The 16,084-nt window shown below is 40.6% G+C and overlaps 1 protein-coding gene across 2 annotated transcripts; it reads left to right on the plus strand.

Annotated features, from left to right (window-relative positions):
* The first annotated feature begins 10 nt into the window (after positions 1 to 10).
* si:dkeyp-77h1.4 (cadherin-related family member 5) lies at positions 11 to 14,085 on the plus strand. 2 transcript variants are annotated; one of them, XM_034874184.1, is made up of 11 exons: positions 11 to 277; positions 6,125 to 6,190; positions 6,564 to 6,584; positions 6,714 to 6,989; positions 8,383 to 8,503; positions 8,643 to 8,818; positions 9,084 to 9,226; positions 9,523 to 9,670; positions 9,940 to 10,115; positions 10,208 to 10,300; positions 11,020 to 14,085. In XM_034874184.1, the coding sequence occupies exons 2-11, from the start codon at positions 6,145 to 6,147 to the stop codon at positions 11,713 to 11,715; spliced, it is 1,896 nt and encodes a 631-aa protein (XP_034730075.1). In that variant the 5' UTR covers positions 11 to 277; positions 6,125 to 6,144; the 3' UTR covers positions 11,716 to 14,085. The 2 variants fall into 2 exon arrangements, with proteins under 2 accessions (XP_034730075.1, XP_034730076.1); XM_034874185.1 differs by having other exon boundaries at positions 25 to 280; positions 6,122 to 6,190.
* Positions 14,086 to 16,084: the final 1,999 nt, after the last annotated feature.

The raw sequence follows: 16,084 nt of genomic DNA on the forward strand, positions 1-16,084 counted from the left end.
CTGTCGGATGACCATAGGTGTCTTTCAGGGGGCGAAGGGTGGCCGGTGTTTCCCGACACTAGTCGAGTGGCTCCGAGAGAGAGCAGAGCCCGACATATTCTGAACACCTTCCAAATGTTGAGCCCGACTCGTGAAGTGCTGCTCTTGAGGGGGGGCGAGGTTGGAAGAGAGGGAGACGACGAGGGAGAAAACAGGCAACGTCCACACAGATTTTGATCTCTGAAAGAATCCCAACAGCTCCGCTGACTGCACCGCAGCTCCGACCGGCCCATTAGAGGTAGGTGAGCTGCTCAGCGCTGATTTTCTTCTGCTTACATGTGCGGATGTGTGTCTTAGATCTGACCGGTGTGTTACGGGTTAAATTCTGCAGTTTTTCTGCTTGATGCGCTTATCGGCTGTCCCGGCCCGGAGGTGACTGACTAGACTAAAAGCTGTGAGGTTTATCACCATCTTCACATTATGCTGTGAAGAAAAGTGTGGATATATGCTATGTTCATGCCTTGACTAAACGGTCCCGGGATGGAGCCGGCTTTGCCGCCTATGGATATTTTAGCTTCATTTAATTTTATTCTCAGCCTCCTGGTGGAATTCAATATAATGCTGATTTTATTTTGGAGGATGCCAGATGATGTCAAATGTGTCTTATTGCCGTCTAGCCTACCAATGTGAACATCTTACATTTACACAGGTTAAGTCTAAGCCAGTCATTAATTCACCCTCATTTAAAGTGTGGAAAAATATAACTATTATTTACTAATACCACTGTCGTTATCATAGGAAAGTTATATAGCTATTTTATAGTGTTATATCGCTAGGGCTTCCTTTTCTTTATATAACGAAGTTATATGGCACAATGGGAGATATGTTCTGAACTGTTAACCCTTAAAAGCTTATAACAACCATTATCTGGGAGGATACTCCAACCTAAAGGCTCTCCGGCTGCAGTGTGCTGCTCATAGTCTGTGACCACCCTGAAGGCCTAAGCACAGGAGAGCAATGGCTGTATTACAGGCTCTTTTTTAACTATGAACAAATTCCACATCTTCTTTGCTCTTGTCCTTGTTTGTCAATACACAGCTCCACCACCACTCTCCCCCACTCCTCCCTCATGTCTAGTGATTTTAATGAATCTGACAGGTGCAAGCAATATGGTGTAAACCTGTCTTATCCTTTAATTCACTGCAGCCAGCATGGAAGGAAAACGATAAGATAAACTTTAGGAATTATACGTTTGGATTTTTGTCTAGACAAGATTGTCTGGTTGTTTGAGCCTCTTTTCCCTGCATTATCTCTTTGTGCTGTGCTGTTCTGAAACAGGATAAGGGTTGTAGTGATGCATAGGATACAGGTGTGGACATTTGGGATAATCAGAGCCATTTCAGCAAAGGAAGACCCCCTATTTGTCTGAAGGTGGTGCACCTGAAGTAAACATTCAGCCCATTTTATGTGTCTCTTGGAGCAGCAATGTTTAAAAAAAAAAAAATGTATGCCTCATGATTTATAAATGTCTAACACTGGGAGAGGATGCATATGTGCATCCGTGTACCTGTTTATGTGTTTGAGCTCATTGGAGCTTCCTCGTCATCCAAGGGACCTCGCATAGAGCCATTTATCTTTATCACTTGTGCAAAGGAAAAGGTTAAGAGAAGTGATGAAGGGTAAAGAAACAGAGGTGGCTTTGTAGGGTCCCCACATCTGCAGTCATTGAAGGCATTTCCGCCTCTTTAAACCCGGTGGATAAAGACCTGTCTGTCCTTCCAGTAAGTAGGGAGTTTGGAGTTAGAAGGAAAACAGGCGCAGGCTTTGATTTCAGAGTAGGATGCACTGGCTTGGATTACATAAGATAAGGAGGAGGAGAGGATGAAAGAGTCATGGTAAAAAGGAGAGAAAGATCCAGAGAGCAAAGGAAAATGAGAGAGATGCCCCAAGATCGGCAGCTGACGGTTTGGGTTGAGGGGAGTCCCACTGAGAAGACAAAATATGGTGGAAAGAAAGTTAGAGATGATACAGAACTGTCAAACAGAGGCACAGAAAGTTATGGGAGGCAGCAGAAGAAGACTGGGAGGCTTACACAGGGCTTTGATACACTTTGAGAAGTGAGAAAATAGAAGAAAAGAGGGACGAAAGAGGGTAGAATCCAACTGAGTGAATGAACCTGAGTAAAGGGAGGGAGTCAGGAAAGGGTAGCAGATGGCATACTGTCTGTGTCCATGGTTTACAGCCCAGAGGACAGTGTCTGAATATGCTTATATAGCTTATTGCATGTGTTTTATGTGCTTTCATGTTTGTGCTTAGTGATTGTTAGCTTTGGCCTCAAATGCTCAGAATTACAGAGAAATGAAGGAGAAGAGTATTGCCTCACAGATTCCTGTGAAGAAACACCGTGTTGGCTGTGGTGACTCCACAAAGCCTACTGCTGTGACAGTCAGATGGACATGGTTCACTTTTGTCTTTCTCCAGCATCCATCCACATCTCAGATTGCTGTATTAATTAAAGGCTGATGGCTACAAGGATCAACACTCTTGTTTTTTTGTTGGAAATAATGATCAGTGCATGATGCAGTTGCCTCACATAACTGTTCAATTCACAGAGAACAACACAGAAGAAGGCCAAAAATGCCTGGAACAAGGATGAGGAATGCAATATTAGTAGTTACAGTGTAATTTGAGTCATACAGAAAACTGTCGCAATGGACACTAAGTGGTTTTGCAATGGTTTTGCCAGAGACGCTGTTCTGAGTCATGCAGCTTTGTCACATATTTTATTTCAGATACAATAAAATTTGTGGGCTTTTGGGCTTTGTGCCCAGAGTGTGGTGTGCAGATGTGGCAGACACAGTGCAGTGCTTTTGTGAAACAGAAACTTTGATTGTCAAATTCGGAAACTGCGAATGTTAATTATTTCCGTTAAAGCAACGAGAAAAAATGGCCTCTCTGCTGTTGCTCTTTAAAAATATGTTCAGATTGATACAAAGACAGGCACACATAGGCTTATACACAGTGTGAAGATGGCAGGGATTTGATGTCTTGTGATGGCTCCTGTGTTACAAAATGAGACACTTTAATCTTTACTGCATGTTTATTAGCTGCTGCAAAGTGTGACTGTGAGCACTGCAGGTGTTCTCTCCCAGTCCCCTGCTAGGCTTTGGAAACGAAAAACGCAGCAAAATCTCTTAATTTGTTGCCTCAGATTCCTCAGTGTGGCAGAAGGCACTTCACATCATCATAATCCCCTCAGTGTTGCAATTAATCATGATTCTTCTCCAAAACCGATGTGTAGGTAATGTGTTTGCCCTATAGCGCTCCTCGTTCTGGACATTTCCTTTTGGCAACTCAGCCAAGTTGTTACTCAGACCCCTACGATTTGAAGAATCTGGAGAGTCATTAATTATTCCCTGTTTAAAATCAGGCAGATAATCAATAGACAATCCTTGACAGTGATCCAAAGCTAGGTGGCCGCATACATTTAAAAGAGAAGGAACTCTTTTAGAGATAAATGCCTGTAGGTATGGCCTTCAAACAACATTAACTTTGACTCATCTACTTGTGACCCTGGTTTTAAATTGAGTTTGGTCCAGTTTAGATCAATTATTTAAGCCAAAAATACTTACATTTATGGGTCTCTCTAAATTCAGTTTACCTGCTATTGCCTGAGGGTGTTAGATCTCGGTTACCCCTGTTCAGGAGGTACTGGACCAGCTCTCCATTTAAAGGGTCCAATCCCCTAAGCCTATGGGTATTACCCTATCAGTCGTAAGATTTCAAAGCCCACGGACCACTACCAGCCTGTTCACGTTTCTAACAGATTTTTACCTCTCAGTGACACCCGCTGAGAAATCAACTCATGTTGTCGGCAGCTCCATTTTGAGAAACGTGAAGTTAGCGAAGCCAGCGGCCATAGTTAAGTGCATCCTTGGGGCCAGAGCGGGCAACATTGAGTCTTATTTGAAACTGCTGGCTAAGGACAGGCTAAATACAGTAAGATTGTTATTCACATCGGCATTAATGACTCCCGGTTACGCCAAACGGAGGTCACTAAGATTAATGTTAATTTATCAAAGTTGATGTCGGACTCCTCTCTGTAATGGTGTTATTAGATCTAAGTGCTGCATTTGATACCATTGACCATCATATCTTATTACAGAGACTGGAACATTTAATTGGAGTTAAAGAAACTGCCATAGGCTAATTTAATTCTTATTTATCAGATTAATCTCAGTTTTTACATGTTAATGATGAATCATCCATGCACTCCAAAGTTAGTCATGGAGTCCCACAAGGATCTGTGCTCGGTCCAATCCTGTTCACTTTAGGATATGCTTCCTTTAGGCAATATTACCAGGAAACACTATAAACTTTCCTTGTTATGCGGATGATACTCAATTATATCTATTGATCAAGCCGGATGAAATTTATCAGTTTGCTAAACTTCCTTCAGGATGTTAAAACTTGGATGACCTGTAATTTTCTAATGGTAAACTCAGATAAAAATGAAGTAATTGTTCTGGGCCCCAAGCACCTACGTAATATTGCAAAAATCAGGAATATTCTGTCTAAAAATGATGCAGAAAAACTAGTCCATGCATTTGTTACTTCTAGGCTTGATTACTGCAATTCTTTATTATCAGGCTGCTCGTCCATGAAGACTCTTCAGCTGATCCAGAATGCTGCAGCACGTGTTCTGACAGAAACCAGGAAAATAGATCACATCTCTCCTGTTTAAGCTTCTCTGCATTGGCTTCCTGTAAAATCCAGAATATAATTTAAAATCCTTCTTCTCACCCACAAAGCTCTTCATGGTCAGGCACCATCTTATCTTAAAGAGCTCAAGGTACCTTACTACCCTGCCAGAGCACTGCGCTCCCAGAATGCAGGGTCACTTGTGGTTCCTAGATTCTCTAAAAGTAGAATGGGAGCCAGAGCATTCAGCTATCAAGCTCCTCTCCTTTGGAACCAGGTTCCAGTTTGGGTTCAGGAGGCAGACACCGTGTCCACATTTAAGAGTAGGCTTAAGACTTTTCTCTTTGATAAAGCTTAAAGTTAGGGCTGGGTCAGGTGAGTTCTGAACCATCCCTTAGTTATGCTGCTATAGGCCTAGACTGCTGGGGGACTTCCCATGATGCACTGAGCACCTCTCTCCTCCTCCTTCTCTAAATCTGTATGCAACCTTATCCCATTAATGCATGTTACTAACTTAACTTCTTCCCTTTCCCGGAGTCTTGTGGTCTCTTGCCCGAGTCTGGATCTGTGGTTGGAGTCACCTGCTGCCTCCATGTTCCTGCTTGACACCCTCTGCTACAACTCTCCATGTCTCTGTCCGTCTGTTTGTCTGTCTGTCTGTGTGTGTGTGTCTCTCTCTCTCTCTCACCCCCAACCGGTCAAGGCAGATGACCGCCCACCCTGAGCCACGGTTCTGCTCGAGGTTTCTGCCTCTTAAAAGGAAGTTTTTCCTTGCCTCTGTCACATAGTGCTTTCTCATGGTGGGAATTGTTGGGTTTCTGTAAATAACATCACAGAGTACGGTCTAGACCTACTCTTTTATGAAAAGCGGAATGAGATAACTGTTGTTGTGATTTGGTGCTATATAAATAAAATTTAATTTAATTAACGGATTTCTTAATCGACTTTAAAGAACAAACATTATGCCAGAGGAGAAGAGAGAAAGAAAGAACTAAGGAAAGAAATATCTCAAAGGGTGGAAGTTTAAACTGTTTTGTATGAATAATAAAGCATAGTCATTATTTATTGAATTTAAGTATTTTCTGAGTGTGTACATACTTCTACATAATAAAGAGGATACTGTTGCAGCATATAGGTAACTTTGACTACATGCTATTTTGCTGCTACCACCACTGTGTAGCTGTGAGCACTGCAGGTGTTTCCTCCTGCTCTCTTCCTGGGATTTTAAAATGAAAACCACAGGAAAGTTTCTATTGCTTCTGCACATTGATGTGTTGCCTCTGATGTCTCAGCACATCATCAATATCCCCCTTGGTGCTGCAATTAATCCGGATTCTTCCCAGCAAAGGAGTCATTTAAATGTACAAATATGATGGCAATACAGTAATGCTGCCTATTTTGTTGATTTTCTATTAACACATACATCTTTGTTCTTTCTTTCTAGGCACAAAAGAATCAGCCAGGATGGCGACAGTCAATATGATCACATTCAGCTTTCTGCTCACCACAGGTATGTTTAGAAAAATGTGTGATGCTGTTTCCTCTAGCAGTTGTCCTGAAATGTGGAAATTGCGCTTTTTTCACCAACGTCAGTGGTCAATGTTTTGGAAATCAGCTGTTTACGTCACACTGTGGTATTTGCTCAGAAAACACTGTTTAATTTTATAGTTAAAGTTGATGGTGCTTGAAACCTCTTGTTTGTCTTATAGACAATATGTGAAGTTAACCCGGAGAATTTGTGAAAGAAACAATAAACATTTATTCATTGGAATAGAGAAGAAAACGGCACTGTATTTCAGTTTAACTGATAATGAAGTCATAGATGAGTCATAATATTACTGTTATCACTTCTGATTTACATGTTCTTTCCTCTTTGATTACAGCTCTTTCTGCCCCCGTGAAAGGTAAGAGTTAGTGTACCTTTACATATAATTCTGAGTGTATCACTCATCAATTATAAATTGGGAACTTTCTTGCCCTCTCTTGTGTGTTTGTAAACACTTCTTCTATCCTTTGCCCATCATGTGATCCAGTCGAGGAGGACGCCATGACTTTGTTCCACGGGGAGGATTTCCACATCACGATGCCCTCACTCATGTCTGAGGTCACGTTTCGGAACAGGTCTTCTCCGCGGTCGGGTGACGTGTTCCTGATGCGGGGCGGTAACGTGGTCAACAGTCGGGCCAAACTCAACCGCAACCTCAGCCACCTTATTATAGATTCTGTTGGTGAAGGAGACGAGGGCGTGTACACTATGAAGAATCCAGAGAATCCAGAAGACATCAGACGCATTACGCTTATAGTCCGAGGTACTAGGTGACATTAGTGTGTTATACATTAGAAATAGTAATGAAAAATATCCTAAACTGACATGTTACTCTCTCACAGGCAGAACTGGAATTTTAACTCTTAATTTAAAATCAGACGGAAGACTCAGATTCATAAAATTTGTAAATCATGTTAGTACAAATTCCTTTTGGATGACCTTATCCGTGATAGTAAATAGATATAATCATAATAAGCTAGTGTTTTTATACATTAATACAACTAGAAATTGCACTTTCAATACAATACAGACCAGCAAAATAACTCTGTCCAAACATTTTTCTAATTGAAGAGGAGGGGATTGGGTCACTTTATAAATAACTTTCAAAAAATAGCTTTATACTGTAAAGTGCAATCTAAAACTTCTTTAACCATGACAGTCAATGATGACTTTAGGTTTGTAACTAACAATTATTTTCATTATTTTCTCCATTATTCAAGTAAGTCCATTATAAAGTTATGCAACTTTATACTCCCACTCCACCACATACTTAGATGATTCATTTACTCTTTTGACAGCACTACACTTGACAGCTAAACATAACATACAAAACATATGACAATCTTTATCTTTCTAAAATTATGATACATTGTTATGGATTTAACTACCCAACAGTATATCACATTGTTAAAATGCTACTTAAACATTAATGCATACATTTATATATCCAATTATATGACATTTATATCAGTTATAAATAAAGTATTCTGCGTTGAATCCTGTCCTTTCTCCTTTCTGTCCTGGTGTTGACTCTGGACTCTGTTGAGATTACACACACACACACACACACACACACACACACACACACACACACACACACACACTTACTTGAGAAGAAGGAGTGGGCTCAAACCCAGCATGGATAAAGGCAACTGTAGTGTAGCAATATGTGGAAGATACGTATGCCATATGGAGGGAATAATGTGTTATAATGTGAGAGGTGTGTGTGTTCTCAGAATGTGAGAGCATGCCGGTGCTGCCAGGCAGTAATTATCAGCTCTTTAACTACCAACCCACTCCTCTCTCCTTCTCTTCCTGCTGGTTTCCTGTCTTTATCTTGTCTTTGCTGCGTATGCCTCTATTTGGTTTTGTATCCCTACCCTTTCATTTTAGCTGCTCTGATGTTGTTGGATCAGCGCTGTTTTCTCTGAAATCTGTCCACCTTTTTCGCCACATCTGTCAAGCCATTCCCTCATCCTCTCTCTTCCTTGCTCCTTCACCCCTATCTGTCAGCTCTATTTCTATCATTCCATGCTCTCTCTCCTTTCACTTCTTCCTACTAAAAAATCAGGAAGTTTCCTGTCCTCTGTAAATAATCTTCTTGCGTCCTTTTACTTAAGAACAAACTGTTTACCACCCTTCTTCTTACTTTGTAGATTGCTCCAACGAGCAGCTCATTAAATATGGAGACAACTACCATATTCCAGTATTAGGGGTGACTCCACCCATCACCCTGGAGTACAGGCCCAGTGCTGTGGAGGCCAACCAGACATATAGGTAAAGTTACCCTGATACCTTGAACAGAATCTGTGATGACTTTTTCCTACCACAAACTGCATGGACTGTGACAAGATGTCTCAGACTTTCCGAGACAGGTTAAGGTAAGTTTTTTCTCTTTGACTTCCTCCTTCTGCAGACCTGCTCTTGTGCTGCTGACCAGTACAGGGTTGTCCAGGGATGGCTACCAGGGTCGAATTAGCACCAACGAGCGCCAAGTCACCCTCAGTGCTGTCACGGGTGCAGATGAAGGCAGCTACACTGTCAGGAATGCCGAAGGTGATATCCAAAGGAAAGTGTGTCTCAACGTCAAAGGTAAGAGTACAAATGTAGACAGATCTTATATATTTCTTCTCTGTTTCTTCTCTGTCTGACCTGTTTTAAGAGCCTGGCAGAGGATGTTGTTGTTTCCTTTTCTAGTTATTACGCTGTTGTCATCTGCCATAATGGCTTTTTAAAGACCCAAACGTTAATGGGCTCTTACAAGCTAATGTATTTTAGATGATCAATGGGCCTGTAAACAGAGTTGTGATGTATTTATTGTAAGTCCTCCCTTCTCCTCTGTCTCTCTGTGCCGCAGAGCACCAAAACTTCGTGACCTTGCCGCACGGTAAGAGACTAAAGATCAACCTGATACTCAACAGCTCCTTGGTCCACCTCTACTACAGCCCGGACAATGACCCTACACCCCGTCTGCTGCTGGACAAGGGAGAATTTACGAGTGTAACTGAAGTCTCTTTTATTTTAAGTCCCACCGCTGTTGTGACTATTTGTTTTTTGTATTTTGCCCTAGAAAAAAAAATGTATGTGAAAATGTTATTAAAGGGGCTTTAACTTTTAAATTACTAAATGACAAAAAAGGTGGATATTACTGTCATTTCTGTTGTATAATAAAATGTACAATCGCATGCTTTTGTAAATGCAGATATAATACGGCCTGTTAATAATATTCATCTACAAAATTATAACAGGGTTTCCTTTAGTGTTTTATAGCTTTGGGCCTTGTCTGTCTTTTCTAGGCCCGAACGGAGCTTGGTCTTGAGGACCGTCTCTCTATGGAGGGTTCATGGGTTTTTCTGGATCAGGTCAAGGGTTCAGATGTAGGCGAGTTCAAAATTACTGACATCCTGGGGTTCACTGTGTCCAGCATCCATCTGGGAATACAACGTAAGACTGATGATGGGGCTGAAAAGGAATGTTGGAAAAACGGGCTTAAATACTGTTAGATGATGATGTTTATATTGTGGTTGTAGCTGTTAAAGGATGGTATCAAAACGAAAATAATTTTATTGTGGCTAAAACAAAGAGAGAATAATTAATTTTCTTTTGTCTACTCCTGTATTCATGTACTGGAATTTGACACACAAATGAAAGGTCGGTTCAATTATTTACTCCCCCACTTCTGTCTCTCCTCTTTCCCACATGTCACCATGAAGCCTACAAGCTGGAGTCATTGTATGTGGCTATCATTGCCCTGTTGGGCCTGCTGGTCTTCCTTCTGCTGGTTTGTCTGCTGTCCTGCCTGATCAAAGTGAAGAAGAGGGCCAAGAGGGCTGCTGCCCTGGAGAAGATTGGCCAGAAATCTGACGATGAGGGAGAGGCCTTTAGACAGGTTAGAAGGACAAATATACAACTTGCGATGTGATGATGATGTGTATCCTGATATCGTGAAGGACTACTGTTTGTCTGTGTGCGTCTTCACAGGTGGTCAAGAACATCACCAAACTCAGTGAGGAATCCAAGCATTCCCAGGCCGACAATACAGAGAAATCCCAGAGCACTGAAGTGGACATTAAAGTAAGGATACATAATATTTATGTATTAAAACTGAGTCTTTAAGAGGTTTTAATAATGTCTCCATTGTTATACTGTTTTCTGCGTTCAGACAGCTGCAACTTATTCAGAACGCTGCTGCTAAAGTCCTCACTAAGATCAACAAAGTGGATCGCATCAGTCCAGGTCTCAGAACTTTGCAGTGCCTTCCTGTGTGACAAAGAGTTGATTTGATAATATAACTGTTGATTTATAAAGCACAGAATGATTTAGGTGCCAAAATACATTTTTGATCTGCTGCTATGTTATGAACCGACCAGACCTCTCAGGTCTCCTAGGACCGGTCAAAACTATAATGGAGAAGCAAAATTCAGTTTTATGCATCACATATCTGGAACAAACAACCAGAAGACCTGAGAGGTGCTCCAAATCTCAGTTCTTTTAAGTCAGAGCTTTCTGTTTGCCGTTCCCTCTTATTTAATTTTAATTTTAGACTATTTATTCATTTCTTGCACTGCACTGTTGCTGAGCTGTGACGTTTATGCTCCCGTTTTAGTTTACCTTCCAAATAATTTTACTCTTTTGAAATCCTATTTAAATCTTCCCTTTATATTGCCTTGTGTGTCTGATTTATCTTGTCTTAACATCTTTTTATGTCTTCTGTAAAGCACTCTGAATTGCCCTTTTGTTGAAAGGCACTATACAAATGAACTTGCCTTACCTTGTTGTCTGTTTTAACTCAGGGTCTGGAGGTTTCCTCTAAAGAGGTTGGGGTTGGTAACCTGGACACCAGTGACTCTGGCGTTGGCTTTAACACCGCCCTCCCACTTGACACTGACACTGATGCCCCTGATCAAAACCTCGACTCTGTGGCTGTAAGCATCTCTGTTGCCTCTGAAACCAAACCAAGTCCACCGTCTACTGCTGTTGCTGAGTCCAAGCCAAGCGCTCCACCAGCTATGGAAATAAATTCCATTCCAGTAGCTGAAACTAAAGCCTCCCCAGCTACGGAGACCAAGAAAACCCCTGATCAGCCAGTGGAAGCAAAGTTGGACGTGCCAGAACCAGCAGATGTTAAACTCAGCCCAGCCTTGAGCCCTGAGCCCAAGGCTGGTCTGAGTCCAGATCCAAAGCCTGCACCAAGCCCAAGCCCCGAGCCTAAATCACCTGCTTCTAAGGCCACCACTCCAACACCTGAAAGTAAAAGTGCCCTGACTCCCGCCCCTGACCCCCCAAAACCAACCACACCGGAACCTATTACTAACGGTACACCAGAGCAAGGCCCGGAGGCCAAACCAAGTCCAGATCACCCTGATATTATTGGGGCTCCAAAAGCAGCTCCCCCGAAAACCCCTGAAGTGGAGCTGAAATCAAGTGGTGCCGCAGGGGAGGCCAGCAAAGACGGGACCGTGGCTGAGGATTCAACCACTACCACCTGAGAACTGCCCCTGCAAAAATCCAAGGGAAGCCCCACAGATCTTCTGCATCTACCACCACTGTAGACAATCGATTAGCCCTTAACAAATAATGAAGAACCATTCAAACTGGGGCAAGGACTTTCAATTTAACACGTCTAATGCCTGAACATAGTATTACTTTGAAACAGGTATCTCACTCACACACTAACGCATAACCTTTGAGACTTTCTGATTAAGATAATCTTCACATAACAAGTTGGCTTGTTGATTAATGAATCCTTTTAGTTATGTGCACACTGCGTTTTTTTGGTAACTTCACAGCATAATGAATTCCTTTGCAGAGTTTGCGCAACTCCACATAAGGTCTTTTCTAACATAATGAGGAAGCCAGAAAGGTTTACAAGATTTCACTGAGGTAGGCAAAAAGGACTACAACATTTCAATAAAACAAGAATATTCTAGAATTCCTTATTTGGGCCTTAATTCGCCATTGTCTTACTTTTTAAAATGCTTGTTCCTCTATCAGCATGTGGATAAACCGGACAAAATGCATGCAATATACAGCCAACATCATCTCGAACCTACAAAAATGTGTGATGACATTCTCCTCAAGACAAAAATGAAAGCCCTTCTGATCACACACTGTACATACTGTAGCTGAAATATGTATGTTATTGTTCTAGTCCTCTGGCTTCAGAAACATCTGCAATACATGATCATAAAATATTAGTTTTGCCTAACTTTAACCACAAGAACATACTAATAATACTTACCCTAAAATTTAAACTCTCTAAAATTGAGATTCAGACTCCCAGTGGCTATGTCAGATGATTAAAATGTGTTTTGCAGACTGATCCCTTAAGTCCGGATCAACCACTTTACTGCTTTTGATCTAAATTTCCCTGTGGCTCTATAAAAGTCCCATTATTCATACAGTTTAATAGTAACAACCCTAGACACTTAATGCGACCACCATGTGTCCCTGCTGTACATTGGGCTTTCCAGAGGTGAAATACTAAATGAAAATGTCTGGTAAATAGTTAAAACATGCTTGCTTGTTTCTTTCTTTCATCATCCTTCCGTCCCTCCTTGTTTACTTTCAGGCTTTTTTTTTTTGTCTCCCACTTCTTTCTTTCAATGTTTATCTCCTTTCCTTTGCTAGGCAGTGTTTTTACTACACCATACAACCTTTGGCTGAGATTAGAATTAATGACTCAATTATTAATTTATTATCCAAATTTAATATTTCCTGTAAAGTATTTTGTTATTGTTGATAGTGACAGAGTTGTTCCTGTGTCTTCGGCCCTCTGAAATTTAACAAAAGCTTAAAAATGAATGCCTAGCATCTTTAATGGCTCCAAAATACTCCAAGTAAGTCTTTATCAATGCCACAGTCATCTTTGTGGCTGTTAAGTCAACACAAATGTATGTTAGAAACTCTTGTATGAGACAACGGAGGTGTGCACATACATTTTATCGTTACAAAATGCATGTCCCTACCTCATGTTTTAACTGACCACTGGGCAACCAATGACAGTCCTGTTTCAGTGCATTGAAATTTACAAAAAGCAATTTTGAGAGAAACACAAAATGACAGCCAGGAAAATGCAATCAAATTTTCAGTGAATGGTAGGAACACTGTAAGAGGTTTATCCTGGTCTTTCTTGGTAGCTTTCCTGACTAATAGATTTTCTTATAAATAAATTTATATCAGGTGAAACATCAGCATTTTAAAAAGCCATATGATATGAAGATAGGTTTAGATGTCAGATTTGATATTAAGATCAATAATTATAATATAAAACAAAAACATTAGGTGTCTTGATGTTTAATGGACAGACTGTGTAAGATGTATCACACATGGACAAAGACATTCTAATGCAACACTCTGGATATGCGTCATTTCTTGCCTGGATCTGTGAAGGAACCACAAACCCATTATAGCAATGTTATTTTAGTAATGCAATTGTTTTCATACACACACATACACATATACACACAGATATTCCAGCCTTGTAAATATTGCATGTGTACGCCAGTGTAACCCTCTTAAGGCTGAATGTTTCTAGTGTATAGAATGGTTGTTGTACTATTCCTAATAGTAAAGAAGAAAACTACTTTAAATTCATCACCAACCTTAAATCCAGAATATAAAATATAAACACATACAGTACTATTTACTATATATACTAATAGTCACTAACGTCTTGAAGTAATTTAAGAACCAAATATTGTACAAATCCATCAAGACTATGTTAGATCTTTTTAGATCAATTAACCGCTGTTATTGCCATTCCAACCTGACAATACTCACAGCATCTCTCACAGTATTTACATGTTGTATTAAAATGTTAAACCTACATCACTTAAAGCATTGACTGCAGCATGCCCACAAAACAAGCTTTTATTGTCTTAAAGGAGTGATGTTTTAATGTTGCCATCATTGAGTGCTTGGGTTTTTTCTGTATACGCCTGTAACGCACATATGTGCGAGTGTGAATGATTTACGACAGAGTGTTTGTACAGGATGACACAACTGTGCTTTGTGTGTGCTTCTTTGTCTGTTGTGAGTAAGGTATTCATGTGCCTGCTTAAATCGTCTTGCAATGTGAAGAAAACAAGTGTGAATGTGTTTACAGCCACAACATATTGTAAAAGATATTGTAACTTTAAGATATTTGAGTGACTCTTGTCTTTGTTTAGTGCCTAAAACGTATACTGGATAGCTGGCTTGTATTCTGTCATTTGCCGACACTCTCTAATGGCACTTTTTCTTTTTTTTAATGGGTAGGGTATTCATGACAGCTGTTTGCTCACCTGACTGAACAACGTGGTGCCACTGTCTGGCCTATCATATGCTAATGTATAGGAGATCTGTGACATTGTATCAAAAATAATGAATGAATTATGAAAGTGATGATGAAGGTCTGACCTTCAGGTTTTCCACATGATTCTGAGTAGCATAACAAGTGCTAAACCTCAACTGTATATTGTCAGTGATTGTAATACCAAGCCACAGAGTGAGTAGGAATGTGAGAGAGGCAGATATGTGTAGTGGTCAGGATAAGCCTGTGGTTTACACGTTACCAGCATCTCAGAGAAGGCTCAGTCGAGTGGGATTGGCGTTATTACATCAAACTGGTGCCAGAGGGACTCTGGTATCATACCCACCTCTGATAACCCAATAATAGAAACCACTACTTTAATACCACTGGCACTTCTTGTACTATGTGAGTTGTTTCTGCCCTGATCATCTCTGTTTACTTCTGCTGTTCTGGCCTGGGTGTAGTGTGACATCCCACATGTCCTCTCTGTACTCCCTTTTTGCACAACACTTCACAGAGATGTTTTGTATAGAAAATATTTGTTTCTTTATTTCATGTCTAAAGGAATAATAAGAATAAACAAGTGATTAAGACATTTGCGGTCCTGTTGTCTTTGTTTTCCTTTTCTTTGGGAAGCAATCTTTCAGAAGGACAATTTTTTCTCAGAGCTGTCTCTTTAATCCAAGTGAGTCATCTCACTCAATGTCAGTTATCATTTTTTCTAAGTGTCACGTGTCACTTTCTCACCCCTCAGGCCTGACGTGCCTCTAATCCCAGCTTCCATACCTTTGCCAGGACACATCATAGTTAAACAGTGTAATGGGAAAATTAAATTCTAATGATGATGTTCTCTTTTTTCCTCTCTCTATGGTTGATTCTCACATGCTTGAATCTTGTGTGTGACCTTTGTTTTACGTAGAGGACTAGATAAGATACAAGGTCTCCCTAAACTATCTCTCCCTGCACATTCTTTCACTCCTTGGCAGTTGAGATAAACGGGACTGGTTACCTCGGGCTGAATGGTGTGCAGGAAGAAGAAGCAGGGTGGCACCAGACTGTCTCCGGTGTTTAGATTGTCTGTCAAAAATGCTGAGTCGTGTTAACAAAGGGGTGCTCTTGGACTCTGGGTTGTATATGAGCCATTTTTCCTTCTACGTGGTTAAATACTTTTCCACATTGTGCTGCTGTGCTGCGTGAAATTGTTATTCTATACCTGCCGGTATAAATAAAATACAAAGACCAAATTTGGTTTCAGTTCTCAACTCTCTTATTTTTGTTTCACTCTCAAAAAACACTCTTCTGCAACAGAAATTTCCACAACAACAGGCACAGAGATACTTATAAACAGGATAAAGGTAACATCATAATGCTGTCAACACCTGCTCTGGTCCCTGAAGCTCCAGACCGGCAGTAGATTACAACCTTTCTTTTCCTAAAATTAAGATTCATTTGAAGCATCATATTTTATTGCACCACATTTCTTTCTCTAAAACTCTAAAGTATCACAGTGGAAAAAATTTGTGCATAAAAACTGACAAATTTGTAACAATAGGTTTGTATTTCTT

Source organism: Etheostoma cragini, chromosome 6 (assembly GCF_013103735.1).
Source record: "Etheostoma cragini isolate CJK2018 chromosome 6, CSU_Ecrag_1.0, whole genome shotgun sequence".
Classification (NCBI taxonomy): Eukaryota; Metazoa; Chordata; class Actinopteri; order Perciformes; family Percidae; genus Etheostoma; species Etheostoma cragini.